The sequence below is a fragment of the Mastigoproctus giganteus genome, chromosome 13 (assembly GCF_048544385.1).
Source record: "Mastigoproctus giganteus isolate SK-2022 chromosome 13, ASM4854438v1, whole genome shotgun sequence".
NCBI lineage: Eukaryota > Metazoa > Arthropoda > Arachnida > Uropygi > Thelyphonidae > Mastigoproctus > Mastigoproctus giganteus.
Window position 1 is genome coordinate 123072715 of NC_143587.1, and position 26123 is coordinate 123098837.

Sequence of the window (26123 nt, forward strand, 5' to 3'; positions counted from 1 at the left end):
GACCAGAGCAGCAAAGCAAAAGGCTCAAGCTAATGGGAGTGCTGTGGCTCAGAGGAGAACTGAGGGGGGCAGTTGCCCTCTGAATCACAGCTTGCATGATGTTTGTGGAGCAATCGGGTACGGGACATGATATTGCCATGGGGGATGTCTTTGTGTGTGCGCGATGCAAGGAGTGTAACAAAATCAGACGACAACTCAGTGTTGTTATAGGCCTATATGAGAGCTTGAAGGACAGGGTGGATGCCCTCGAAGGATTTAAAGTGAGGGGCCCATCAAGTTCTCAGCTGCCCACATCAACGCCAGAGCTTGCACTTAGTCAATCTGCAACCCCCAAGGCAGAATGCACTGGTCCCACAGGAACTAGTAGTTGTTGGTGACTATTGTCAGGGAAACAAGCTTTTTAAAAAGGATAGGTGGAACAGGACCAGGGTATGTCTGCCAGGGGCAAAGGTTGATGACGCTGCAGAGCAGATATCATCTTTTAAGGGCACAAAAGGTGATATAGTTGTACACGTTGGCACTAATGATATTAAGAGTAGGAGACCGGCAGAATTACTTAACAAGTACAGGTCACTGTTGAAAAAAAAGCCATGAATTAGGGTTGAATTTGAAAGTGTCTGAAATTCTGCCCAGACACGATAGGAGGGAGTATATGATGAGAGCCTTGTCGATCAATTCGGCCCTGGAAAGATTGTTCAAGGCTCAAGGGGTGGAATTTTTTTCAGCCTGGTCTGTACTTGTTAACAGAAGGGACACACTTAAATAGAAAGGGTGCAAGAATATTTGCTGATGCTATCGAGGCAGTGTTAGGTGGGTCGGAAAATTGCTAGCTTGGGGGGGAATACAAGGACTAATAGATTAACAGTAGCCACTGGAAGAGGTGAAAGTGATTCTTGCACTGCTTCTATGGGAATGAGCAGAAGCCTGGAAAACAAGATGCAGGATATTTCAGAGACTGCTAGGAGTTTGGTAAATAAATTTGATGCATTTCTCAAAGCATCAAAGGCGGATATTGTTGAAATATCAGAGACGTGGTGTCACACAGATATAAGGAATGGAGAACTGGAATTTGGGGAGTACAATGTCTACAGAAAGGATTATGCTATTAGTTAAGAAACACATAAAATCCAAGGAAGTGAAGCCAGTCAACATCAGTGTTGAGTCAGTATGGTGTGACATAAGCACTGGGAGATCAAAATTCAGAGTAGGAGTGTGCTATAGGTCTAATGACTCTGATGAGTATAATAAGAAACTGTACAGGGAAATAGAGTGGGCCAGTAAACCAGAGTCTTATAATGGAGGATTTTTAATTTCCCAGATATTGACTGGAATTTGTGGGGTGGTCACTCACACACTATCAAGGATTTATTGGATGATTGTTTTCTACATCAGCATGTTCGGGAGTAATACTCTTGATTTGATTATCAGTAGTTTATTCTTCATGCATTAAGAATCTGCAGATAGAGGAACCACTAGGTGGCAGTGATCACAGTGTGCTGAAGTGGGATTTACTCAAAGGGAAGGGTTATTGCTTTTGTAAAGGTGACTAAGATGGTCTGAGACAGTATTTAAATTCTATACAGTGGGACCAACTGATGATGTTACCAACAGCAAATTCAAAATGGAAAGCAACTAGGCTTTAAGCCTAAATGGAAGTCAGATGAACTAATGAGACTTATGCTTGGGATACATATAAATTAACACATGACACAGAAGCCTATGATGGATATAAGTTGATCTGTAACCAAGTTACAAAGGAGCTTAGGCAGTCGAAGGCAGATTACGAGAAATCTTTGGCAAAGGATGCAAAGAAAAATAGTAAAGAGTTCTTTTCTTATGTAAACTCGAGAAGGAAGGGGATGAATCTGATTGGTCCACTTGATATCGATGGTTCAACTGTGGATGATCCTGCTCAGGTAGCAAACAAACTAAATGAATATTTTGCATCGACATTCACACATGAGGAGTTATTCAGCGAGGGGAATGCCAGAGGTGTATTTAACTCTGGCAGTAAGCTAGATAATCTTGTAATAACTGAGAGTAAAGTGGAGGAGAAATTGTTGAATATAAACACAAGAAAGGCACCTTGGGTGGATGGGATCTATCCAGTTATATTAAAGGAGGCAGCAAAGGAAGTAAGCAAACCCTTAGCCATAATTATGAAAGCTTCCTTGGACTCAGGGGAGGTACCCATAGACTGGAGATGTGCAAATGTGACCCCAATTCACAAAGGCTGACACAAGTAATTATAGACCTGTGAGTTTAACTTCTGTTCCAGGAAAATTAATGGAGGCACTGCAGGATCATCTGGACAAGACTTCAGTTATAGCTCAGACAGAGCATGGTTTTGTTGAGGGGAAGTCTTGCCTGACCAATTTGATTGGAGCAGTGTGGCATTGGAGGCAAATTGCTGCTATGGATAAAAGGGTGAAGACAGAGTGCGTTAATCAATGGACACATGTTATTAGTGGAGTCCATTATTGTTTTCTGTATTTATAAATAATATTGATGATGGCATATCAAGCTTAATGTCCAAGTTTGCAGGGTTGTTAAGGACACTACTGAAGCTATGCTGCTGCAACAGGATCTGGAAAGGTTGAGCAGATGGGAAACAGCAACCTCAGAGCAACATATCAACTCTGTTGGTACTACACTGACAGTGGTAGAGAATGAACAGGACCTGGGGGTAATTGTGCAGGCAGATGGGCTGCAAGAGTAGCTCATGGTGTCTTATCAATGATATACAGGAATAAGGAGGTGATTATTCCCTTGTATAAGGCAATGGTCAGGCCTCATTTCAAGAAGGATGTAGAGGTGCTGGAATGAGTACAGAGAAGGGCAACAAGGTTAGTGAATGGAACAAAGGCTTAAGTTTTGCAAATTACAGTGTCTGGAGACTAGGCACTGGCGAGGTGATCTGATAGAGTTGTATAAAGCCTTGAATGGTTTGAGCATGATCAGTGCTGATAGGATTCTGCCTCTTCCTTAGAATAATCACCTGAGAGGACATAAATTCAAATTGAGGAAAGCGTTATGTGCAGAAGTTTGCCTTTAGCCAGCAAGTAGTTGGTTGGTGGAACAGACTTCCATCCCTTGTTGTGGAAGTTGATAGCCTAAATAAATTTAAGGCTCAGCTGGACAGGTATTTCGAATGAATGGAGGAGTGAAGTGGAAGGTTTTTTTTCTGGCTGATGCTGCATAAGCTTGCTTTCTTGCATCATATGCCTCTACTGATGCTAATCCACCAACAAGCAAAAGATTAAATACTAAAAGTATTATGGAGATAGCTATAGAAAGATATTAGAGGAGACATTTCAAAATGCAACGAGATCTGAGTCGGAGTAAGTTTCTACAGAGATTTCGAATTTTGCTGAATGAAATTAAAAAATTTGTTGATCAAAGGGAAGATGATTATCAGCAGCTACAAGATACAGAGTAGTTGTGTGATCTAAATTTGGAATTACAAGTAAAATATAAAAATGTGGGTGACATGATAGTAGTATTTCTGCATATAAATATCAATTTTTGGCAATGGCTAAAGATGTCAAAGAAAAAAAAATATAATTTTGGAAATAGCCAGATCATTTGCAAAAATTATTATTATCATTATTAGCCATATGGTACAAGGAAGCCTGAGGCTTACGATGCACCAGCCAAAAAAAAAATTGTGAGTTACCCTGAGAGAGAGAAGTAGAATGATGATATCCAGCTCAGGACCCTGGGCATGCCAAGCTCATACTCACCTGATGTGAAATCCTGTTTTTGAAACCAGATTTGGTGATTTTAAAACAATTGAAGACATTGTTCAATATATTTCTTATCCATTTAATGTCGACTTAGATACAAAACAAATTTCAGAAAAATCGCTGAGATTTTTCACATGGATAAAATATTACTTTGCAAAACAATATCTTCCTAAAAGCTAGATCATCAGAAAAAGACTTATGGAAATGTTTGCCAAGAGAAGTACTCAAATGTCAAAAAATGCATTGAACTTTTAAATTCCTGTTTTGGTTCCACATATCTATGTGAATCGCCCTTTTCGTATTCAAAACAAACAAAGAATCGCTGTTCTCTTACGGACTTGCATACAGAAGATTCTTTACTGTTGGCCTTATCCCAGTATATCTCCAATTTTGAAAGCTTGGCAGATGACATGAAGACACAAACTTCACATAAATTAAATTTTTAAACCATGTACAGTGAAATTCTTGAGATGATAGATCACTGCACATTTTGAAGAGAAAAAAAAAGTAGATCGTATCACAAATTAAGTTGGCCACCCGTACTGTAGAGTTTAAGTGGTGGAAAGTTTTCAGAGTCAGGATATTTCTTGAAGTCTCCAGACCTGAATCCCATTGATCAATGTTTGTGGAGGGAATTCAAAGGATGGTAAGGAAAATTGCACCATTTACTTTTCCAGTAACAAAATTTCATAAGTGAAACTGTAGGACAGAGATTTGAAAAGTCTTTAATATGACTGTTAATAATTAATTTGGCTTTGTTTTTTTCATAGATTCAGCATATACAGAAAGGTATATGGGATCACCTACTCAAAGTAATGCTATGAAATATGAAAAGTCTGATCTTCTTAAGAAGGTTTCTAAAATGAAAGGCAAGAAATTTCTTCTTATTCATGGTACAGCAGATGGTAAGTACTGATATTGACCTTCTATGGCCCTGTGTGATATTGCAAGAGAAAATTTATACAGTCAAAGCTCTTTATAGCAATCCTCCCCCAGGGGAAAAAAGTCATTATATGTATAGTTGATAAAATCACTAAAAGACAAGTTTTAACATTAATGTAATCATACTAGTGCAATATAGTATAATCTAACTCGGAATATATACTTCAATATTAAACATGAAAGATTAATTTGTAAATTGCATATGTGTGTATATATAAAGAATTAGAAAGGTGCATGATAGCAGTTAATTCATAGTTAGGCTATGCTTGAAAAAGATGATGCACAAGTTGTATTCCTTGCTGAAACTTCTTGCTCAACCATGGTCTTTTTTTCATCACTACAGCATGGAATGTCTCCATCCACATCAACTTAGTTTTAAAATATGTTACCCCTTTTAGTTTAGGCACTGACACAAAGTTTTTTCACTGTTATTTGCATCATTTAATGTGACAGATCCAACATGTTTGAAGCAATCAATCTCATCCCATGTTGATTTTGCATTATGTAACAGCTTTACTTCAAAATACTGGATTGTAGAGACATATGATGCAAGGAAGCAAGCTTTTGCAGCATTAGCCAAAACAATCTTCCCATTTCACATATCCATTTGTTTCAAAAGTGTGTCCAGATGCTGAGATTTGCAGAATTCAAGCTTTTGTTCCCCTCACCAATCTCGTTTCTGCAGCTCTACATTCTTCCTAAAATTAGGCCTCCAGAACTGTATGCAGTACTCAAGGTGTGGCCTGGCCATTGCCTTATCCCCGCTTATCATTGATAAGAACACATGAGCTGCTCTGGCAGCAGGTCTACACAGTTAGTATGTTACTATGAAGTACTTTTCATTTGTGCCCTCTCAGCCCAATTTTTATATATCCTGTTGCAGTAGCTTACTGTCATTAACAACCCTGATATATATATATAGAAAATGACAATGAGTCCAACAAACCTTGGGGGGGGGATGTCTCCACTAATAACAAACATTAGTCCATTGATTACTACTCTAATTTGTACAGCAGTATCAAAATTATATTTTGCATCCAGTTCCTTTGTGACCGCATTGTAGTATCCAATGATATTGATCAGACAAGACTTCCTCTTAACAATCCTGTGCTGTGCCCAAGTGATGCCCTTTGTGAATTGGAGATACATTTGCACATCTCCAGCCTGTGAGGAGCTTCCCTGACTCCAAAGATGCTCTCATAATTATGGCTGGAGGTTTGCTTACCTCCTTCAATTTAACTGGATAGATCACAGGTGCCTTTCTTACATTGAAATTCAACAGTTTCTCCTCCAGTTTACTCTCCGTTATTAAAAAATCATTTAGCTCCCTTTTAGTTTGATAAATTTCTGGCCTCCACTTCTCTAGCTTCTAGAGTTTATATAAGTAAAGAAGCCTTTTTGACTTCATTTTATCTCCCATGCATTTAGGCCTAAACTTTGAATTATTTGTTAGTACTTGTTATGAAAAGCTTAGTAATTTTAGAGATTAATTCCTTGAATGCTCCCCATTTAGAATTTGCTGTTGGTAATGTCATCAGTTAGTTCCCCCCCCCCCTTAAGTAAATACCACATCAGTATGCTGTGATCACTACCACCAAGTGGTTAATTTATCTGCAGATAATCAAATCAAGAGTATTGCTCCCTCTGGTTGCCTCAAAAACAATCATCCAATAAATCCACAAAAGTCTTACTAGTGACCAGCTCACAAGTTCCAGTCAATATCTGAGAAGTTAAAATCCCCATTATAATTTATTGTTCCACTTTATTTATCTGTATAGTTGGCTTGTTGTACTCATCACAGTCATTAGGCCAATAACAAACTCATACCATAATTTTTGCTTTTCTCTCTGCTTATTTTACACCACCGTAGATTTTATGGGTTTGTTAAATAACATCTTCTCCCTTCCTGTGCGACACTAAATCTCTGATATCCGAAAAATTTACCTTTGATGTCTTGACCAGCAGTTCACTTTCATCAAATTTATTTACTATACTCCTAGCACTTGTGTGCATGCAGCTGTTCTTACTTTTAGTTACCCTAACACAGCCGATGGATGTATTTACTTTTTCCATGATGACTCACAGCTACTGCTAATCCCCCCCCCCAAGCTAGCAGTTTTTGAACCCATCTAACACTGCTTCTATATTGTCAGCAAATATTCTTGCTCGCCTTCTATGCCTCTGGAAGCAGTCTCTTCTCCTGTGGCATTGAATTCGGACCCCCACCCTACTCCTCAAAATCTCATATTCACCCATCGGAATTCTGAGTTGGCCACAAACAAACGGAAACAGAGAAAGGAGTGAAGGTGGAGTCCATAAATATATAAAAAAACAACATTTTGGAATTCAAAAGTACATCACCAAGGGTGTCAGGACTACTAAGAGGTACAAGCTAAAGGTTATAATGAACAAATGTACACCGAAATTGAGTCTTTTAGATGAGCAGAAAACCCACTACACTATCATTATGGGAGACTTCAATGCTAAGGTTGGAAAGAGACAGAATAGTGCAGAAAGAGGAACTATAGGAATGTCAGTAACTAACCCTTTTTTCAAAAAAAGGGTAGACAGAAAGTGGACGAACCCAAATGAAATAGACTTCATCCTTGCTAACAGAAGATATATCATGAATGATGTTACCATCCTGAACAAGGTAAATGTTGGAAGTGATCACAGAATGGAACAAACTGACAAGTAAATAATACGAAATTTTTGAGCTTCTGCAGACTGTTCAGGACCAAGATATGATGAGGAATACTACAACTTTCTGAAACTGATAAAGCCCAAGAAAAAATAATTAGTCATGATGACCAAAATAAACACTGACAAGGATAAAATTGAGTATGCTTAGTTATACAAAGCCATTAGTAAGAGACTCAGAGAGGACATAGAAGATTTAACACAAGAAAAGTAGAATACAAAGGACTTAAATTAGCAGCAATACAGAAAGTCAAATGAAATTGAAGAACAGCAATGGTGTGTTTATAACAGCAGAGAAGGTAGAAGACTACTATAGAGAATTATACAAGGGAATGATGCATCATAAATTAGTAACACGTATGACATCCTTCCTGATGAGGTAGAACATGACACAGAAACTGGCGAGACTCTTCAGAAAATGCAATCAGAGTTTTTCTGCATAAGAAAGGAGATCAATCAGCATGTTATCCCACATCTGCAAGTTGTTCACAAGAGTGATTACTAACGGATTAGAAAGAATACTTGATGAGAATCAACCAAAAGAGCAAGCTGGCTTTAGGACAGCATAAGGCAATGTTTTGGGCACTGGAAAGACAAGGCATAAAATCATAATATGAGAGTGCTACCTCTTCTATTAGATAGAAAGTAGCTTCAGCATTAGCAGAGGCATATGATGGAAGAAAGCAAGCTTATGCGGCATCAGCCAAAAAAAAATTGCTACCATTTCACCCCTCCATTTGTTCCAAATACTGGTCCAGCTTAGCCTCAAATTTATTTAGGCTATCAACTTCCACAACAAAAGATGGAAGTCTGTTCCACCAACCAACTACTTGCTGGCTAAAGGCAAACTTCTGCACATAACCCTTTCCTCAATTTGAATTTATGCCCTCTTGGGTGATTATTCTGAGCAAGAGGAAGAATCCCATCAGCACTGAGCATGCTCAAACCATTCAAGACTTTATACACCTCAATCAGATCACCTCACAGGTGCCTAGTCTCCAGACACTGTAATTTGCAAAATTTAAGCCTTTCTTCATAAGAGCAACCCTTTGTTCCCCTTCTCTGTACTTGTTCCAGCAGCTCTACATCCTTCTTGAAATGAGGCCTCCAGACCTGTATACAGTACTCAAGGTGTGGTCTGACCATTGCCTTATACAAGGGGATAATCACCTCCTTATCCCTGCTAGAAAAATTCCTGTATATCATTGACAAGACACCATGAGCTACTCTTACAGATCGTCTGCACAATTACCCCCAGATCCTTTTCGTTCTTTACCACAGAGTTGATGCATTACTGCTTCCCATATGTAGTACAGTAAACCCCCACTATTTGTGGGGGTTATGTTCCTGAGAAATGCCACGAATACTGAGTTATGGCTCCTGTTCCAAAGTATGAAATATATAAGAAAAACTAGTCTAAAATTTTGTCTATGTATGTATTATATGTACATAGTGAAATGCAAGCATAAGGCATCAAAATGGAAATAAGAAACAATTTAATATTAAATGTAATATTTATTAGAAATTTCAAACAAATCTTTCAATCCATTGCCTTTGCTATAGCTAAAAAACTTATCCCGCCAGTGCTATCACCAGTTTCGCTAAAGTGTTGATAAAGGAGTTTTGCCTTTTTACGAATGATGAGTGAACTTAACGGAATTTTATTTTGAGTTCGGCCTTCTATCCACAGATTTAAAGCTTTTTCCAATTTAACATCATGAGTTACAGAGCAAATTTTTTTTAAGCAATTAGCGCGTTTTCACGGACACTACGGCGGATTTTTTCTTCCGATTTTTTGATTGATCGTACAATGTTTTGCCACTGAAGAGACACTTTCACCATTACAAATTTTATTCACTAATGTCATCACCTTCTTTGATCTTTTCACATTTCCCTTGTTATTCGTAGCCATATTTTTGTACGGGTTAGGAAGAACTTGTCCACAATAAAGGCACTTTCTTCCGTTAACACACTCGAAAAAGTCTGTTTTAAACTGCAAAACGGTAGATTTATCACTTTTGCAAGCATATCAGTTTATAAGCGTATAAATTAAAAGCAAACAACGAAGCCTTCCATGACAAGCGCATAACACATATTGAACAAGGATGAGCGAGAAACATCCACGCTCGCGATTTTGACCGGGAAAGATAATTTTAGCCACCCCCATGTTTTTTTGTGGCGGAAATGTTCACGGCGCTTTAAAATTCATATTTTTTTAGGTTTCATTTTATATTAAATCAGCGACCGCGAATAGCGGGGGTTTACTGTACTTTACATTTGTCACCTCACAGCCCAACTTTTCTAGATCCTGTTGCAGCAGCGTACTAAACAACCCTGCTAACTTGGACATTAAGCTTGATATACCATCATCAATACAGAAAACAACAATGGACCCTGAGGGACTCCACTAATTACTACTCTGTCTTCTACTCAACCATCTCTTTATCCATAGCCACACTGCTCCTTGTGCAACAGTATCAAAAGCCTTTCTAAGATCCAAATATATGGTATCAAAGTTATTCCCTGCATCCAGTTCCTTTGTGACCACATCTAATCAAATTGGTCAGGCAAGACTTTCCCTTAACAAAACCATGCTGTGTCTGAAGTGCTTCCATTAATTTTCCTGGAACAGAAGTTAAACTCACAGGTCTATAATTACTTGTGTCACCCTTTGATTCTCTTTTGTGAATTGGGGTCACATTTGCACATCTCCAGTCTATGGATACCTCCTCTAAGTCCAAAGAAATTCTCATAATTATGCCTAAGGGTTTGCTTACTTCCTTTGTTGCCTCCTTTAATATAACTGGATAGATCCCATCCACCCAAGGTGCCTTTTTTATGTTTATCTTCAACAATTTTTCTTCCACTTTCCTCTCATTTATTGCAAAATTATCTAGCCCACTGCCAGAGTTTAACTCACCTCTGGAATTCCCCTCCCTGAATAACTCCTCATGGGTGAATGTAGATGCAAAATACTCATTTAGTTTGTTAGTCACCTGAGCAGGATCATTAACAGTTGAACCAATCTGATTTATCCCTTTCCTTCTAGAGTTTACATAGGTAAAGAACTCTTTGTTGTTTTTCTTTGCATCCTTTCTCATAATCTGCCTTTGTGACAGACCAGCTTATATCTATCATAGGCTTCCATGTCACCCGTGCATTTTTCTTCTCTGCCATATGTAGACATATGGCAGAGAAGAAAGTTCAACAAGGGGAGACAATATCTCTGAAGTTGTTTACTGCTGTCCTTGAGGAAGTGTTCAAAAGATTAGACTAGTCGCAGAAAGGAGAGTACCTAAACCATTTACAGATGACATTGTGATCATAAGCCATGATCCCAAAGAATTAGAGGAAAATCTTAATCAGTCATGCAGAGTTAGTAAGGATTTTGGACTAAAGACGAATATGGCTAAAACAAAAGTAATGGTGAACAAGTATGCCACAAAAGGGATATAATCATTGAAGGAGCAGTAATTGAAAAGGTGGATTCATATATTTATTTGGGACAAGTCATTGGCTGGAAAGCATTCAGGAAATATAGTCACATATTAGGGAGCAATAACCCAATGTATACTCCCCACCATGACTCATGGGCACTCACCAAAAGAATGGACCGAATCATACTGTTAGATAAGAGAAATATGGATTAGGCAGCAAACTCAAGTAAAGGACATTCTCGTCAAAACTAAAATGGTTTTGGGTTGGACATATAGCTTGAAGAAAACCTGGAAGACAATGATGGAGATAGACAGATGAAATTCATTCATTCTGCAGTGGATTAAAACTAGCTGATGAATACATAGTTAACAATGTCTTGAAAATTTTAAAGCATCGGGGCTTCTGTGTACCAGAAATTTCTTGATTTGCCTTTTATCTTGTAGTAACTTAAAAAGAAAAATCTAGTTTCATCAGCATTAAAGATGTTGTGTCAACTAAACAATTAACCTTCCATTCCTTTGTTATGGCTGTAGTTTTGTCACACACCCCACTGCAAGAATATCATTTCAATCTCTGATCTACCTGCTGCAGCAGACTTCTCTAAGCTTTCAGAATGGTGAACAGTGCATGGCATTACCAGCAGTTGGAAACATTGTAATGAAGTGAATTTCTGGTAAAAGTTAAATTTCATTACTCTAACAAGGGATTTTCCACATTCAGCTGCAAGTGCATCATTAGCATTCTTTCATTTTGAAATGTAAATATTATAATGAGCTTTGACTCTATATATTGTAAAACAACTTTACTACATCTGTAAAATTGGCATGGTGAAATGTTTCTTTTATTTGTTCATCTCAGCACCATTACATTTGTTTGTTATTTATTTGGTTTTTAGGAGCATTAGCAACTAAGGCCATATTGCTCCGATTACATTTGTGACTCCAGATTTAGAATGCTTATAATAAATACTGAAATCTCATTAATATTAGAAGGTAGTACATTTACTTGTTACTCTGTATTACTCTTATGAAAATAGGAGGTGCAACTGAGGTAAGTAGCTGAATTCTGCATTCATCTGTATAGTTCTAGGCAGGCTTGTTTTTTTGTAGGTTTCTTAAGTAAGACATATCAGTACAGTTACATAGGTTCTAGAATGTATTTATTTAAACTGACAGCTCCTAATTGATGTTAATATTCATATTTAAAATTAAGGTTGTTTCCTTGTGTGACAAAGGTAGGCTGTTTTGCATGTTTAACTATTTGTAATCCAGCTCCAAAAAAAACTGTGTGATCTGCTTAGGGCATATGTAAGGATGCTCAAAAATTTATGGTGAAGATTTACTTTTATCTTTGCTACACAAAACTTAACTAGTGAATATAAACATCAGTTTGGTTTTTCAGAGATGTCAGTCAGTTCAATAATATGCCACATCCTATGTGTCATCAGTTGTGACAAGACAACAAGAGGGGACACTTGTAGTCTAAATGGACTGAGAGTGAAACCATAGTATGTCTTCCAGTTTCACACTCCCTGAGGAAAGAATTTGTGACAGGTGAAGCATTAAGCAATGTGCTTATATAATGTAGTAAATAAATTGGATGAATTCCTTTAAGGTCTTCAAGTATGTGTTCAGCTTAGCAGATATGGTAGTGCAAAAATCAAAGAAAGAATTGAATATTAAATGGTAACTACAGAGTTTTGGCAACAAGGTTAAAAAAAAAATTGGATTCAAAATTATTTTTAAATATTCCACTTTGCATCCACACATCGGTGAAATTGCTCTGTGTGGTGCTTTCAAAGAAAGATTATTTTGCAGTAAGGATTCCAATATTTCTTGAGCTTGATAAAGAGTAAATCACATAGGTGAATACATGTTAGAATCATTGATCATTAAAAATGAAAGCAAATTTGGTTCGGGGAACCATAGAAGTTGCCATATCACTCTTTAATCCACGAAGATGGTGGAGTCTAGTCAATCTCACTATTAAATGCAGTTAAAAATGATTTTGACATTATATGTTTAGACTTTCGTAAAGCATGTTTGGGGGGGGGATGCATTTTATCAGCTTGGCAAGTAGTTAAAAGGACATGTCCCTGTGAGGAAAATCTGACAAAGAAGTTAAATATTCCACCCTTTATTTAATTGATGGAACATTAGCAATGTTTTATAGCCAATGCTGAAGTACACTGAAAATTACATGGATCTGTTATGGTGGTAGTTTTCTATTTTTACATGTCATTGTAATGAACTGGGAGATTTCTGTAAAGTGTTTTTTGATTTATCCCAGCAAAAATTCCTGCTTGAGTTAAAAATCAATCTTTCACGTAGTTTGCAGATATAAGTACTTTATAAAAATTGCACTTATACTAGATCTTACAAGCTAAAAGTTTAATCAAATGCTTGCCCTTCATCTAGTATGCATGGGAGGTAAATGAATTGAAAAGGGGCATAGACATGTATATGTCCATGCTCCTTCTGGGTCTATAATAAGCACAGTGTTTCCCAAATTTTTATATGCTGGTAACAAGTTAGCATAAGGGGAAAAAAAACTACCCACTTCTATAACTCCATGTTGAGGTTGATTTGGTAGTTGTTGGCGCATCGACTTCTGTGGCCATATTGCACCTCCCAAGGTTTTTGCAGTACTTTGATCCAAGCCCGAGACGGGAATCGAACCCGCGACCTTTGGGTTGCCGGGCAGGTACTTTACCCACTCGGCCATAACTCCATGTGGAAGCTCCCGTTTTTGTGCTTCTCTGCAGGTAAAATTCTAGTAGATATCATGGCCATTACCACCAACTCCATTATCTGCTACCTTCATCAATAAATAAGTACAGTAATGCCTCCATTAGTGCCACACTAATCAAACTTAATAATGTAATTAGTTCTGCAACTTTTTTTTTTATTTAAGTGTAGTTTGATATGTATTCTTCTTCTTCCACTTTTCGACAAATTTGACTGCTGCTTATAAATTTCAGTAGTGTGAAAAATCTCATCAAAATCGTTTCCATTGACCTCTTTCTTGTGGGTAGGTTATGCATCACCTTGACAATCATGGGCAGCTTTGTATGCTCATTGGGTATCTAAATTTAGAATATTACTATTGCTCAGTTCTTTGGAATGGGTGTCAATTCTTGAACATTTTGGTTGTCTGACTCATTAAAACAAAGGTTATTTGTTCAACAACGCCTTCCATTTCATTTGCACAGTGAGAAGGATGCTTCCACACAGCTCTCATATTGCTTCATGTAAGTTCAATTGCATCTTTGATGCTATACTTTTTCCAGAATTCTATCAATGAAATTGCATTCTCTCCAGATGTTGCTTGAATTGCCCGTTTAAGAGTCATGATAGGCCCTTGATCCATTGGAGGTTGTAAAAATATCAATTTGATATTTTCAGATAAGGATTCAGTAGCAATTTCCAAAATTAATAAAGCTTTAAAATCAAGATTATTTTTTTAATTTTCAACTGTTGGGAAAAAATAGCCTGTGAAGCATTCTTTGAACAGAGCTTTAGTTATCCACATTTTCTTGTTAGATAGCAAATTACAGGGAGAGCTTCCTTGATTTAAGTCTTTAAGAGCCCTTGGATTCTGTGTGCAACAAATGAGTACAAGATTTAATTTTAAATCTTCCCTCAGCATTACCCCCTAATAAAAGGGTAAGCCAACTTTTTAACCAAGGGAGTCTTAGAAGCCATTTGCTTCCAGAACAATCCAGTTTCATCTATGTTAAATATTTATTATTAGTAATGGCTGCATGGTGCACCAGAAAAAAAAAAAAAAAAAATTAATAAAATCTATATGTTTACCTCACCCAAAGGTACTATCCAGATGACCTTTGAATTTCCAAAACTGTCAGCCTCTACCACCCATGTAGGCAATTTATAACTTGCTGGCTAAAATAAAACTTCCTGCAGTCCAATCTAAACATCTCCCCCCCCCCTAACTTGAATTTATGTCCCCTAGTTCTAGCATCATTTATAATCTTGAAAATTTCGTCCTTATTCATTTTAGTGATGCCTCTCAGAGCCTTAAACACCTCAATCAAATCTCCTCTAAGGTGTCTAGTTTCCAAACTCTGCAACCCACATATTCGAATTCTTTCTTCATAAGGACGCCCTTTTGCCAATCTCACCAGACGAGTTACCCATCTTTGCACCCTTTCAAGAAGCTCAATGTCTTTCTTTAGGTGCGGTCTCCATACTTGAACACAGTATTCCAAGTGTGGTCTAACAAAAGCCTTATATAATGGGATTATCACATCGAAAGGACACCACAGGCTTTCCTTGCAACCTGTTTACAATGCTCAAAGAATTTCATGTCTAACCACATCGTAACACCCAAGTCCCTTTCTCCTCCAGTACTGGGTTTAGTTGAACAAGTTATTTTGGGATTACTGTTTCCCAGGTGTAATACATTACACTTTCTTGACCATTCCTGAAGAAGCTCAGCAACTACTCTACCCATTTTAACATCACACCTTCTATCCCTTCATCAATGTTGTTTATGAAAATTAAAAACAACAGTGGTCCTAATACTGATCCTTGGGAAACCCCACTTACATCAACCCTCTGCCATCTAAGGATTTTCCCAGTGATTCCAACTTATAAAGCAACTGCTCATGTGGGATTGAGTCAAAAGCTTTGTTGAAATTATTCCCTAAATCCAGCTCATGAGTGACCCTTTCAAAGTAGCAAACTAGATTTGTTAAACATGATTTTCCCTTTACAAAACCATGCTGAGTATCCTTGAAAATTTCAATTCTATCCAAATGATCCTGAATTCCACCCTTAATCATTGCCTCCATGATTTTCCCTACCAATGAAGTCAGACTGACAGGTCGATAATTTCCCACTTCACTCTTAGAACCACCCTTATGTATGGGAGATACATTGGCACTTTTCCAATCCAAGGGAATCTCCCCAGAGTCTAGTGATGCTCGCATAATTAGCCTCGCTGGTTCAATGCACTCACTTGCCACCTCCCTTAAGATTATAGGGTATATTCCATCAACTCAGGAGCTGGCCTGTAGGCTCAAAAGTTTTTTCATTAAATAATCTTGCGAAATTTCAATATCATTAATTACATATTTTCAACTTCGCTTGCACAATTTCCCATTGCCAAAAAAGGTTTTTCATCTGCGACAGCAGCTGGTGTATTTAATACTATCTGATTTGTCCTGCTCTTCTTAGCATTTATATAGGTGAAGAATTCCTTATCCCCCCCCCCCTCTTTGCTAGCAATTTCTCATAAACTGCCTTTCCCTGTTACAGATCACCTTGTAGTTGTTATAGGCTTCTGTACTTTTTATTGCTCTGTAAATTTTCCATGCCACCTTTTTCTGCTCAAGTAATGTGGCAACTTCACTATTCATCCAACTTGGAACCCTCCTCGTGGAGTATTTTTTTAATGGTAAATATGCATTCAAGGCATCTGTGATTAATGTTTTAAAAGCATACCACAGTGCAATCATATTCGTTCTCTATGCGATATCTACCCAGTTAATAGAGGCCATGTAGTACCTTAAGGCATCATAATTTACTTTTCTGAAATTATAACTCATTCCTTTGCCTTTTACTACTGCTATCTCTCTTTATCATCCACCGTAGAACTCCATGATCACTTCCTGCTACTGGTTTCTCTGTCAGCCCTGTTATGTCATCTGATTCATAAGTGATGATGAGGTCTAGGATATTCTTTTCTCTAGTACTTTCCCTGACATGTTGATACAAATAACAGTCATCTAGTTGATTTAAAATTTGTTCCCCATGTAGAGTTTCCTTCCCATTTACTCCAATCAATTTGAGGCAAATTTGAAATCACCCATAATAAGACATTGACTTGCTCATTCCATTTGCATGTAGAGGCTTTCGTCATAATCTTCACAATCACCTGGTCTGTAGATTACTCGCATTATACCTTTGTTTCCAACTATCTCACACCATACAGATTATATACCAGCATGTGAAACATCTGAATCCGGGAAAGGTATTGTCGCACTGGCTGCTTTTGATAAGAAGCATTACTCCACCACCCCTTCTATCTACCCTATCCTTCCTGAATACATTATATAAGCTACACTGAAACTCATCATCCGCTATTTCCGAGTGGCACCACGTTACTTGTTCTAACCAGTAGTTTGAGTTCGCTCATTTCATTAACGACACTTCTAACATTACTATATAAACAATTAAGACTTAATGTTCTCGTATATTTAACAACCCTTGAAGTTTTTTAGGCTCTCTTCCCTGGCATTAGCTACCCACTCACTTGAAACGTTTCTGCCCCCAGAACATCTAGATAATATGTCCAGTTGGGGTAACAGATTAGAACTCTTGAGGTATGTGCAAGAGTTACTTTGACCAATATTATCAGATAAACATGTGTCAGTATTACCCCCATCCCCCCCAACTAGCAGTTTCCCTGAACCTTTAAGGTATTCTCAGTAATACTGGCAAAAACTTTTGCACCACCTTTGTTTAAGTGTATCCCAAGCTGATAGAAATTTCCCCGCAGAAGCATTAAGTTAATCCACAAGGTTTTTAACATATAATCTCTCCTGTCGTGTCTGGGCAGAATTGCAGACACATAGACATTGTGGCCTAGCTCACGGCATGGTCCTGTATTTTTCCAACAAATCGCCAGATCGTGTACATTTAATGTCATTAGTCCCCACATGAATAATAATATTCTCTTTACCCCCCTTAAAATCTGACGTAATTAATAGTTGCTCCTAGCAGACATACCCTGGTTCTACTCCACCTATTCCCCATTTTCCTGACAATAATCTTCTAATAAAACAAAGTCCTTTGCACTTGGTTTTTCTGTTTTGAGGCCCGAATCGGGAGTGCATCACTTGGTAAATTGCTGGAGTCTTGAGTCCCTGACGAGCTCCCAGATGCATTATTTTCAAGGGCAAGCACCCATTTTTTCAGTGACTCAAATTGTAATTTAAGATCGGTGCACTCCTTACATTGATTCCAAAGTAAAGAATCCCCAGGTTCTGCAATGGATTAAATCATTACTCACCCATAAATCGCCATCAGCTATTTCCGTGTGAGTCACGATACCCTGTGACGTGTTTAAGGCAGATCTTGTAATTACCATTATAAAATTAGCTAAATATCAAAATAAATCAAATCCACTTAACTAAGGAGCCCTGATGAAGTGTGTCTGCTCACCTCCTTCCACAATTTCCTTCAAAGCATCTGGATATGTTTGAGCTTGCAGCTTCACCTGTGATTCAAACCATCCAGAAATAGTACCGAATTCTTAATTGTGGCCTTTTCTTTTGAAGACGAGAAGATATTTAATGATATTGGTACTTAGTGAGATTCGTTTTTGGTTAATTTTCAATCCACATAGACAACAGTTACTCCATTTTGAATATATTCGGAACTTGGCGCATTGCTTGTATTGTTGATTCACCCATCCTACAGTCCTGTCTTATTTTTACTCTACAATCATTGTACTTTCTTCTAAGGAAATAACTTACTCTTCCTTTGCTTGTAGCTGAGGGTAGATTACGTATTAGCTAAACTTTAAGAAAAATGTACAGTTGCCTGGCAACTGCTAAATTAATTTAGCAGACTACCATACATAAGAAAATATTTTCTTTCAGATTTCAGTTATATGAAATTAAAGTGGTGATTAAATAAATGCTTGAAAAATATGGACTTGCATTAATTGAGGGATTACTGTATAGTATGTCTGGTCTAATTGAATAGGCACCTTATTTAATTTTAGCTCCAACTATTTATGGTATTTCCATCCGTAAAACAACTTCCAGTTTGGTAGCTGTTCATCTCTTTCCAAATATATTAATGGCTTTGTGCGTAATAAGCTTATATATACACAACGATATATTTTAACATCAAGATTAAAACTTATATGCTGTATGAATAGTTAGTGGGGTTATTGACAATTTAGCACCTATAAGCAATGTTATTTGAAGAACTAGCTGCCATGTTAAAAACATGCAGAAGCTTTTTACCTGATTAAATATTTATGAATGTGGTATTGTTTATTCCAAATTGCCTAGCATAGTGTTAACATAAGCAAAGAATTACTTGTAATCCACCTAGTAACTTGTGTATAAACCTTTAAAAATCTGTTGTGTGGTTTACAAAGTTTAGAATTTAAAAAGGCTACGGTTGCTAATAATCAGATAAAGGACATTCCAATTTATTGGTTCTTCTACTCTCTCCCCAAGAAAAATTCTGCATTTGATGACTTGTTAACAAGATAAGCTTTAAGGGAAATGGAAAGTGTGGAAGATTGATTTCTGGCACTTATTTAAAGTATAAGGGGGACAACTTGTTATGAATGATTTCACAATAATGATGCCAATGCAGTAACTAATGTTATTATACTTAACTTTCTGACATAGCCAAGTATGAGAATGTAGCAATACAGTCTTCAAGCTCATGTGACTATTAGAGTATAAATAAGATATTTGTTTTTCTTAATTTCACATCCCTGAGTGTATAATGTGATTAACTATAGGATTTATTTTTTAACAGACAATGTTCATTTCCAACATTCAGCAATGTTAATGAAATCCTTAACTGAAGATGGAATTATATTTCAGTCACAGGTAAGTGTGCTAATTTACATTTATTTGAATGTTCCCTGTCTTTCTTAACATTACTTCATGTAAGACAAATGTGTATTTTTAACTTAAGTTGGGAGCAGGTTTCCCATAATGTGGAGGTACAAAAATAAAATGTGCATTAGCAATATTCTAACATGTAATATTAGAATGTCAGTTAAGCCTATCTTCTTCTGAAATGTAGTGATAAAATGTAATCAATATGAGTTCTTATAAAAATTAAAAACATGCACACAGCCAGAAGAGAAGCAAGCAAAGTTATTTCGGTGTTCTAGGGATTCAGGATGCTTTTTTTAAATCAGAGCCTAAATGGCTCTGATTCATTAAGATCACAATACAATTGGAAGATTTTAGTTAAGCATTTCAAGGCATACTTGCACATTATAGTTTCTAATTGTGTGACTAAGTTTTTTTTTCTTGTTATATGGAAAGCGTTTCAGCTTAAATTATTTGAACAGTTATAACAAACTTAGATCATTTTACTCTGTGGCTGAAAGCAGATTTTCATATATCTGTCCTTGACTAATCTGGTTGATCTTCTCTTCATTTGTTCCACATCCTTCTTAACCAGGTTAAAAAAAAAATTCACATGGTATTTTGTACATTCCTTGGGGGGGGGGGGGTCTCTTATACCCTCACATCTGTATGCAGTGCTTAAAATGTGAGCTAATAAATTCTTTGGTTCTTTTCATTAACTACCCTGTCAACAGCAGTGCTCATTTATTACCATCAACTTGTCCCTTATGCTACTGTTCTGATTTCTGTGGAATAGTGTCAATTTTTTCATCCAATTCCTTTGTTACTGTGTCATAGCAGCTAATCAAGCTTGCAGCTCTATACTCACTTTGCCCTTTGTGAATAGGAGAGACATCTCCAATCTATAGGAATCTTGCTTGATAGATCTAATCAACCCCAGGTGCCTTGTCTGTTGTTAACTTCAAAAATTTTTGTTTTCTGTTACCCATTTAGGTTTAAATCTAGTGGTCTTTTGATCTTTAGAAAAATAGTCATCCAATAAAAATTTTGCTACTGTGTGACATTTAAACACAGGAAGATACTGAGAATAATTTAGAATTCTTATGAGTATCTGAATGGACTCTCATTGAATGATGTTAAGTATAGCTTTTCTAGATATGTCTAGAACCCTCAACTTTACTTTCTCAGTGGAATTTTTTTCTTTCCAATTCTATAATTATCATATTACAAAATTCATGTGTATTCTCTAAATAGAACTTAATACTCAGTTTCTAGTTCTGTAGAGGGAAAAAAAAAAAAAAGTATTGTACAGATTCATTGTCTTATTAGAGGCTCCAAACAAGATTTTTATTTTCCATTATCATTTGGGTCTCACTTTTATACCTGCCTAGAGCAGTATAAGTAGGTCTACATAGCATCAAGTTTACTTTTATATATAGGAGGAATTGCTAGAGCTGCTGATTAACAGTGTAAAAGGGAGAAGTTTAAATCAAAATGTTTTTGGTGTAAGTAATTTCATATCTGTTAAGAAAAGGGTTTTCTGGATTAAGTGTAGTTCATTCTTTCAGATGAAACATGGAAATAAGTTGTTAATGTTACCAGAGAAGGGCAAGAAAGGATTAAGTTCTGCAAGGTGTTTAAGTAGACTCACTGCTGATGGGATTCTTTTTCAGATTACAAGCTTGAGGAAAGACAGTGGAAGAACTAGACAAAGTTTTGGAGGATGCAGTATAAACTTGTTTCAATAAAAAATACAATATAAATGTTCTGGATGTCTTTTCAAGTAACCGAATTTGTTTATACAAGGCAGTTATCTTAATTTTAGAAATACCTTTTCTTTAATAGAAGCTGAGAGGGGTGTAAATATTATAATTTTATGCAGACCATTTCAAATTGCTCTCTGAATATGAAATGAACATAGTTAGCCTAGATTTAACTTCAAATTTTTTCCACCTCTACTTTGTAAGCTTGTACTGAATAATCAGCAGTAATCCTTGCTGGGTTGAGTTAACTGACAAGGACAAATGTTGAATACTTATACTTTGGCAACTAATAACAAGCCACTAAATTTTGAAACATCTCTAACAATGGTGTCTTGGTAGGAGCTGGTTTACCATCAGCTGATGCTATTAAATTATAAACAATATTGGCAACTTTAGGTTGATTTGTTTGTCATTTCTGAAGTGAGTAGAGGGAAGCAGCATCCCTTTATCAAACTATTATGCTAGACTCTGCAGTGTAAAGTTTCAGTTTTCATTAATATTAACAGGTTCTCTGATAACTGAGGTAAGTCAAAATAATAACATCCTATGGCATTAGTGAATTCCCTTTTCATGTTAAACTAAATACGACAGTAATATAGAGAGTCCTTTTTCACTTTTAAAACATGGTTACAGTGCCAATTTTAATTGAAATCCATACCTGCTGTTCAGCCAAAAGTAGCAAATTTCTTCATGTCTGTTCCAACAGATCTACATCTGCTGGCAAAATTCAAGATGTGTGTGCAGTAGCATATCACAATTACTAGCCACTCTCTTAGTATAGATTCATCAGTATAAGAGTGCCAGCACAAAACTTTCACTTGTGGATTTAATCCCAAGAAGTAACAATATGGTTCTTCCATTTCCTTCTTGTGTTAATATAAATGAACAGTTCTTTGCCAGAGCCTGGATTGCACTTTTCCTCTCTGCCACCAGTCTCATAAGTTCATGTGATATCCATTATGTAAGCAGATCCCTTCTCTTTACCCATGACAGTAGTTAGATAATCATATCCGAAGTATTATCTTCCTGATATGCTAGTTCCAGTTAATATTTACTATTATAAGACATTTTGACCCATTCTACTGGTAACAATCAATTTCCTTCACCAAACTGAGTAAGCTAAGTAAGACTAACTCTTCCCACTGTTCAAATTCTTATTCATCTGTTAGCAAAGATAGATTCAAGTTGTTTTTGAAATATTTCAAAATTAAATTTTATGAAATTGATTAAACAGTACTTTAAAAGTGCACAAGGATGTCTTATATTATGCATTGCATTATAAAAATAAATTGGATCATTACAAGATTATGCTGTTTAATTCATAATTGTCTTGACTTACTAGATAAACCTTATGTGGTATGGTGCTGCAAGTGAGTAAAAACAAGATTTACCACTTTAGACCAAGTGACATTCTAATACAGTATTTTGCTTTTTCATAACATGCCTACATATTTCTTTTTAATCGTATTGCCACCTTCAGTCAGTTTTCCATTTATTTAAAACTTTGTTTTGTTGTTACTTTAATAATCCATTTTATGCCCACACCTTATAGAGATTGGAAGTCTTTAAACTTGGTGAATATAATGCAGTATTGTTAGTTCTTTCCCTTATTTTTTCAAGCTAGGACAAGGCAAAAGTTCTTCTAGTTTATGATCAACAACCAGGTTTGTATGAAAATTAATTATCAACTTCAGGAAAGAAAGTTTGTTTTTTTTTCTTTCTTTATATACAAGTTTGTATCAATTCTGGTGCTCTATGCCATCATTATATATAAATGTTTAAGGAACTGATATATGTCATTTGATCTTTTCTTATCACTTATTCTACAGAAGGTTAAATCAAATAAATGTATATCACTGATATTTATAATTAGGATGCTCAACAATAAACAGATTTTATTGATGATATCAGTTTTTTGTGGGTGGGGAAAGGAAAGTTCTGTTGGTTGTAAAGTAAACATATTAGCCCATACTACAGTCTGAAATTTGGTTTGGCAGAACCAACATCACATTATGTTTAGTGCATTAAATAGTCTTAGGAAAGACAAAACTCTAGTCCTGGGATGCATGTACCAGTTTAATAATAAGTGAACAAAGTTCTCAAAAGGTAAACAAGGTTTTAATTTTATGAATATGCTTGATGGAAAAAAAAAATTCAAACACAGATTAGCAGTCTGGAAAGTAAGGATCCTGCATCGAGATATGTGGAATTTTTTAAAGCTAAACATAACAAGGTGCCACACCTGTTCCATGGAAAATAAGTAATCAAATATTCCTGCACTCAGAGAGCAACTGGAAGCCTAAAATAATTTTTGCACTAACAAGATAAAAATTAGGCAGATGTACAATTTAATCCTAGATTAATGTACTAACTGTGTGGATCTCTTGGAATGGACAGTGTTTTTGCCACAATAATACTTATTATTAGAGAAAAAATATATATTAGTATTGGAAATCTTTATAAAATGGTTAATGCATATACTTAACAGCTCTCTAAATTGCTAGTGTTAAGTATAGTCTAATAAACATGTTTGTTGAAAAATCAATCCAGTAGAATTCATTTGCAAGAAGTGGAAAACAACAAATAGCATAATTATGAAGTGATTATTTCATGTAAACAATAGATACTGTGAACTAATATTCATATATTGGATCACTTCAGAGTGTAGTCCAATAAAATTAGATGAAAGGAAGGATATAAAAGAGGCCTATTCAGCTCAGGTTTTGATTCTTATAAGCAGCCAAAAAAAAAAAAAAAAAAATTTGATTTCTTTTATTACACAATGGTACACAGCTTTTTTGTGAACTTGTCTTCTTTAGAAAAGTGTTTAATGTGACATGCCAGTGGTATTAAGTCTTTCCCCCCTGCTGCTTGTATATTTGTGAAGTGAGAAGTTTGTCAGACTGTCATAATAAGCTTTTAATCAAAAGACATATTTGTCACTGCTGATGAAAATTCAAAGAACTCTGTATTGATTGTGAACTTCTCAGATCTAGCATGGTGCCAGAGTTTAAACATGTATAGTTTTTACTGAAACTGTGAATCTAGTTTCATTATATGGACAGCTAATTATTCTTTCATGCTTTTATTATTATTTTTTTTTTTGTCCTTGCCTTTTCCCATTATTATATGGGGGGGGGGGGTCAGTGTTTTGGCATGCAATTTTTATGGCTGGATGCCCTTCCTGACGCCAACCCTCATCCTCCGTATTTGGTGGGTATGGGCTCAAACCCAGGTCTAATCAAGAAGCATGTGCTATGCATTACTGCTCCTACCCATGGAGGTGCCTCTTTCATGCTTTTATTAAATTTTCAAAATATCTATGGTACAATTCAAAAAGTTTATAGTATGAGGTTTAACTTTTTATATAAGCTGAATTTTAAGTCATTTGCTGTACACATTAGTAACACCTGTCTTCTCTATGAAGCAAGCTCTAGAATAGTGTAGATCTAACAGCAGGGAACTTATAGTCATGTTATATGTTGATGTCCTTTGTTCAGTATAAACAGAATTTTAGTAATAAATAATCTTTTTGGGCAAATAGTTTTCAAAAAAGCTGGAACTAACTGTTCAACAGAAAATTTATCAGTAGATACACAGTAATTAAAATTCTGAAAGCATAATCTTTGTGTTGCTATTGCTCAGTTTAATGTTCCACATAATTGTTCTTTATTGGAATACAGAATAGGTCACTGAGATTTAACCTTTGCCAAATCATGTATCTTACATGGCTATATCAGAAGTTAGGATCAATTGTAATGCCACCAGAGCATAAAGTCAACATGTGACTTTACGTCACATTATCTGTGGTTTGTCCTTTCTTTGATGAAAATTAATAGGTTATGTTTTGTTCAGCTTGCTATAATAAACTCTGTAAGTATTCATTTGTTTCTTCTCATTTGCAGGTATACCCAGATGAAGACCATTCCTTATCTAATGTAAAAATTCATTTATATGAAACTATTGAAAATTTTCTTGGTGAGTGTTTTTTTGTGCAGAAGAAAGATGAGTTAGAAGCAACTAGAGTTAAGAAGGATATAAAAGGAAGATAGCAAAAAAAATAATAATATTTATAATCAGTGGGACTAAATAAATAACCAACACGAACAGTCAAAGGTTCAAGTTTGTACATTTCTCCAAGCACTTGAGCCATATGGGTGTTGGTTGTGAGAAAACTTTCTTGTAGAAAGGTGTATCTAGGTTGTTTATAATGATGAGGAACTATGTACAAAAATGCCTCAAAGTAAAAAAAAAAAAAAATGTGCCTCCTGTAGGATGCGGATGTAAGCATATGATGTAGATATTGTGTGCACCCTGACATTACATAAGGCATGAGCTTATATTGTTTGATGGTGTTTTCTAAAGAAAATATACGTTTTGAAGTCATGTCCACTCCACTGGCATCATTCGTTAACCAGCCACCATTACATATGCTGATGATGTGACCCTCTCCTACACAGGTAGAACAATTCTAATAAACTTTTCATCCTATTAAAAAAAAAAAATGATTTCTTATATACATACATGCATCCTCACTCACACTGAAGATATCATGTGTTTTGTAGAAGAATATTGTTCGTTGTAGTTGATATACAGTGTTTTATATTGTTAATTTGCAACTAATTGTCAGCATTCTGTGATTTTATGGTGTTATTCTCACCATGATTTATTTTTGAGATTTTTAACTTGTTCTTTAGGAAACTGAAGTTTTATTGTGCCTGAAATACAATATTATGGAAACACTGGTTTAGGTCAGAAAATGAGAAGCAGAGTTAAGCTTAATTCCTAAGTAGGCATGCAATATAAATTAGTACTCTGTTCACAAGAAATTCCATTTATTAATGTAAAAAAAATCTTGTATTAAGTTGTGTTACAGTTTCTTCCTGTTATGGAAATATATACAAATCTGCAACCAAACCAGTGTTTCTTAAAGATATATAA

The 26123-nt window shown here is 35.9% G+C and overlaps 1 protein-coding gene across 2 annotated transcripts in view; it reads left to right on the plus strand.

The window, feature by feature from the left end:
• LOC150076411 (inactive dipeptidyl peptidase 10-like) overlaps nucleotides 1-25819 on the plus strand; it is a 1373013-nt gene extending 1347194 nt beyond the window's left edge. For both annotated transcript variants that reach the window (XM_090387020.1, XM_090387021.1), the window contains exons 19-21: nucleotides 4517-4651; nucleotides 19355-19428; nucleotides 25088-25819. In XM_090387020.1, the coding sequence (XP_090243146.1) occupies nucleotides 4517-4651; nucleotides 19355-19428; nucleotides 25088-25234 (356 nt within the window). In that variant the 3' untranslated portion in view covers nucleotides 25235-25819. The remainder of the gene's footprint in view (nucleotides 1-4516; nucleotides 4652-19354; nucleotides 19429-25087) is intronic.
• The last annotated feature ends 304 nt before the right edge of the window (nucleotides 25820-26123 follow it).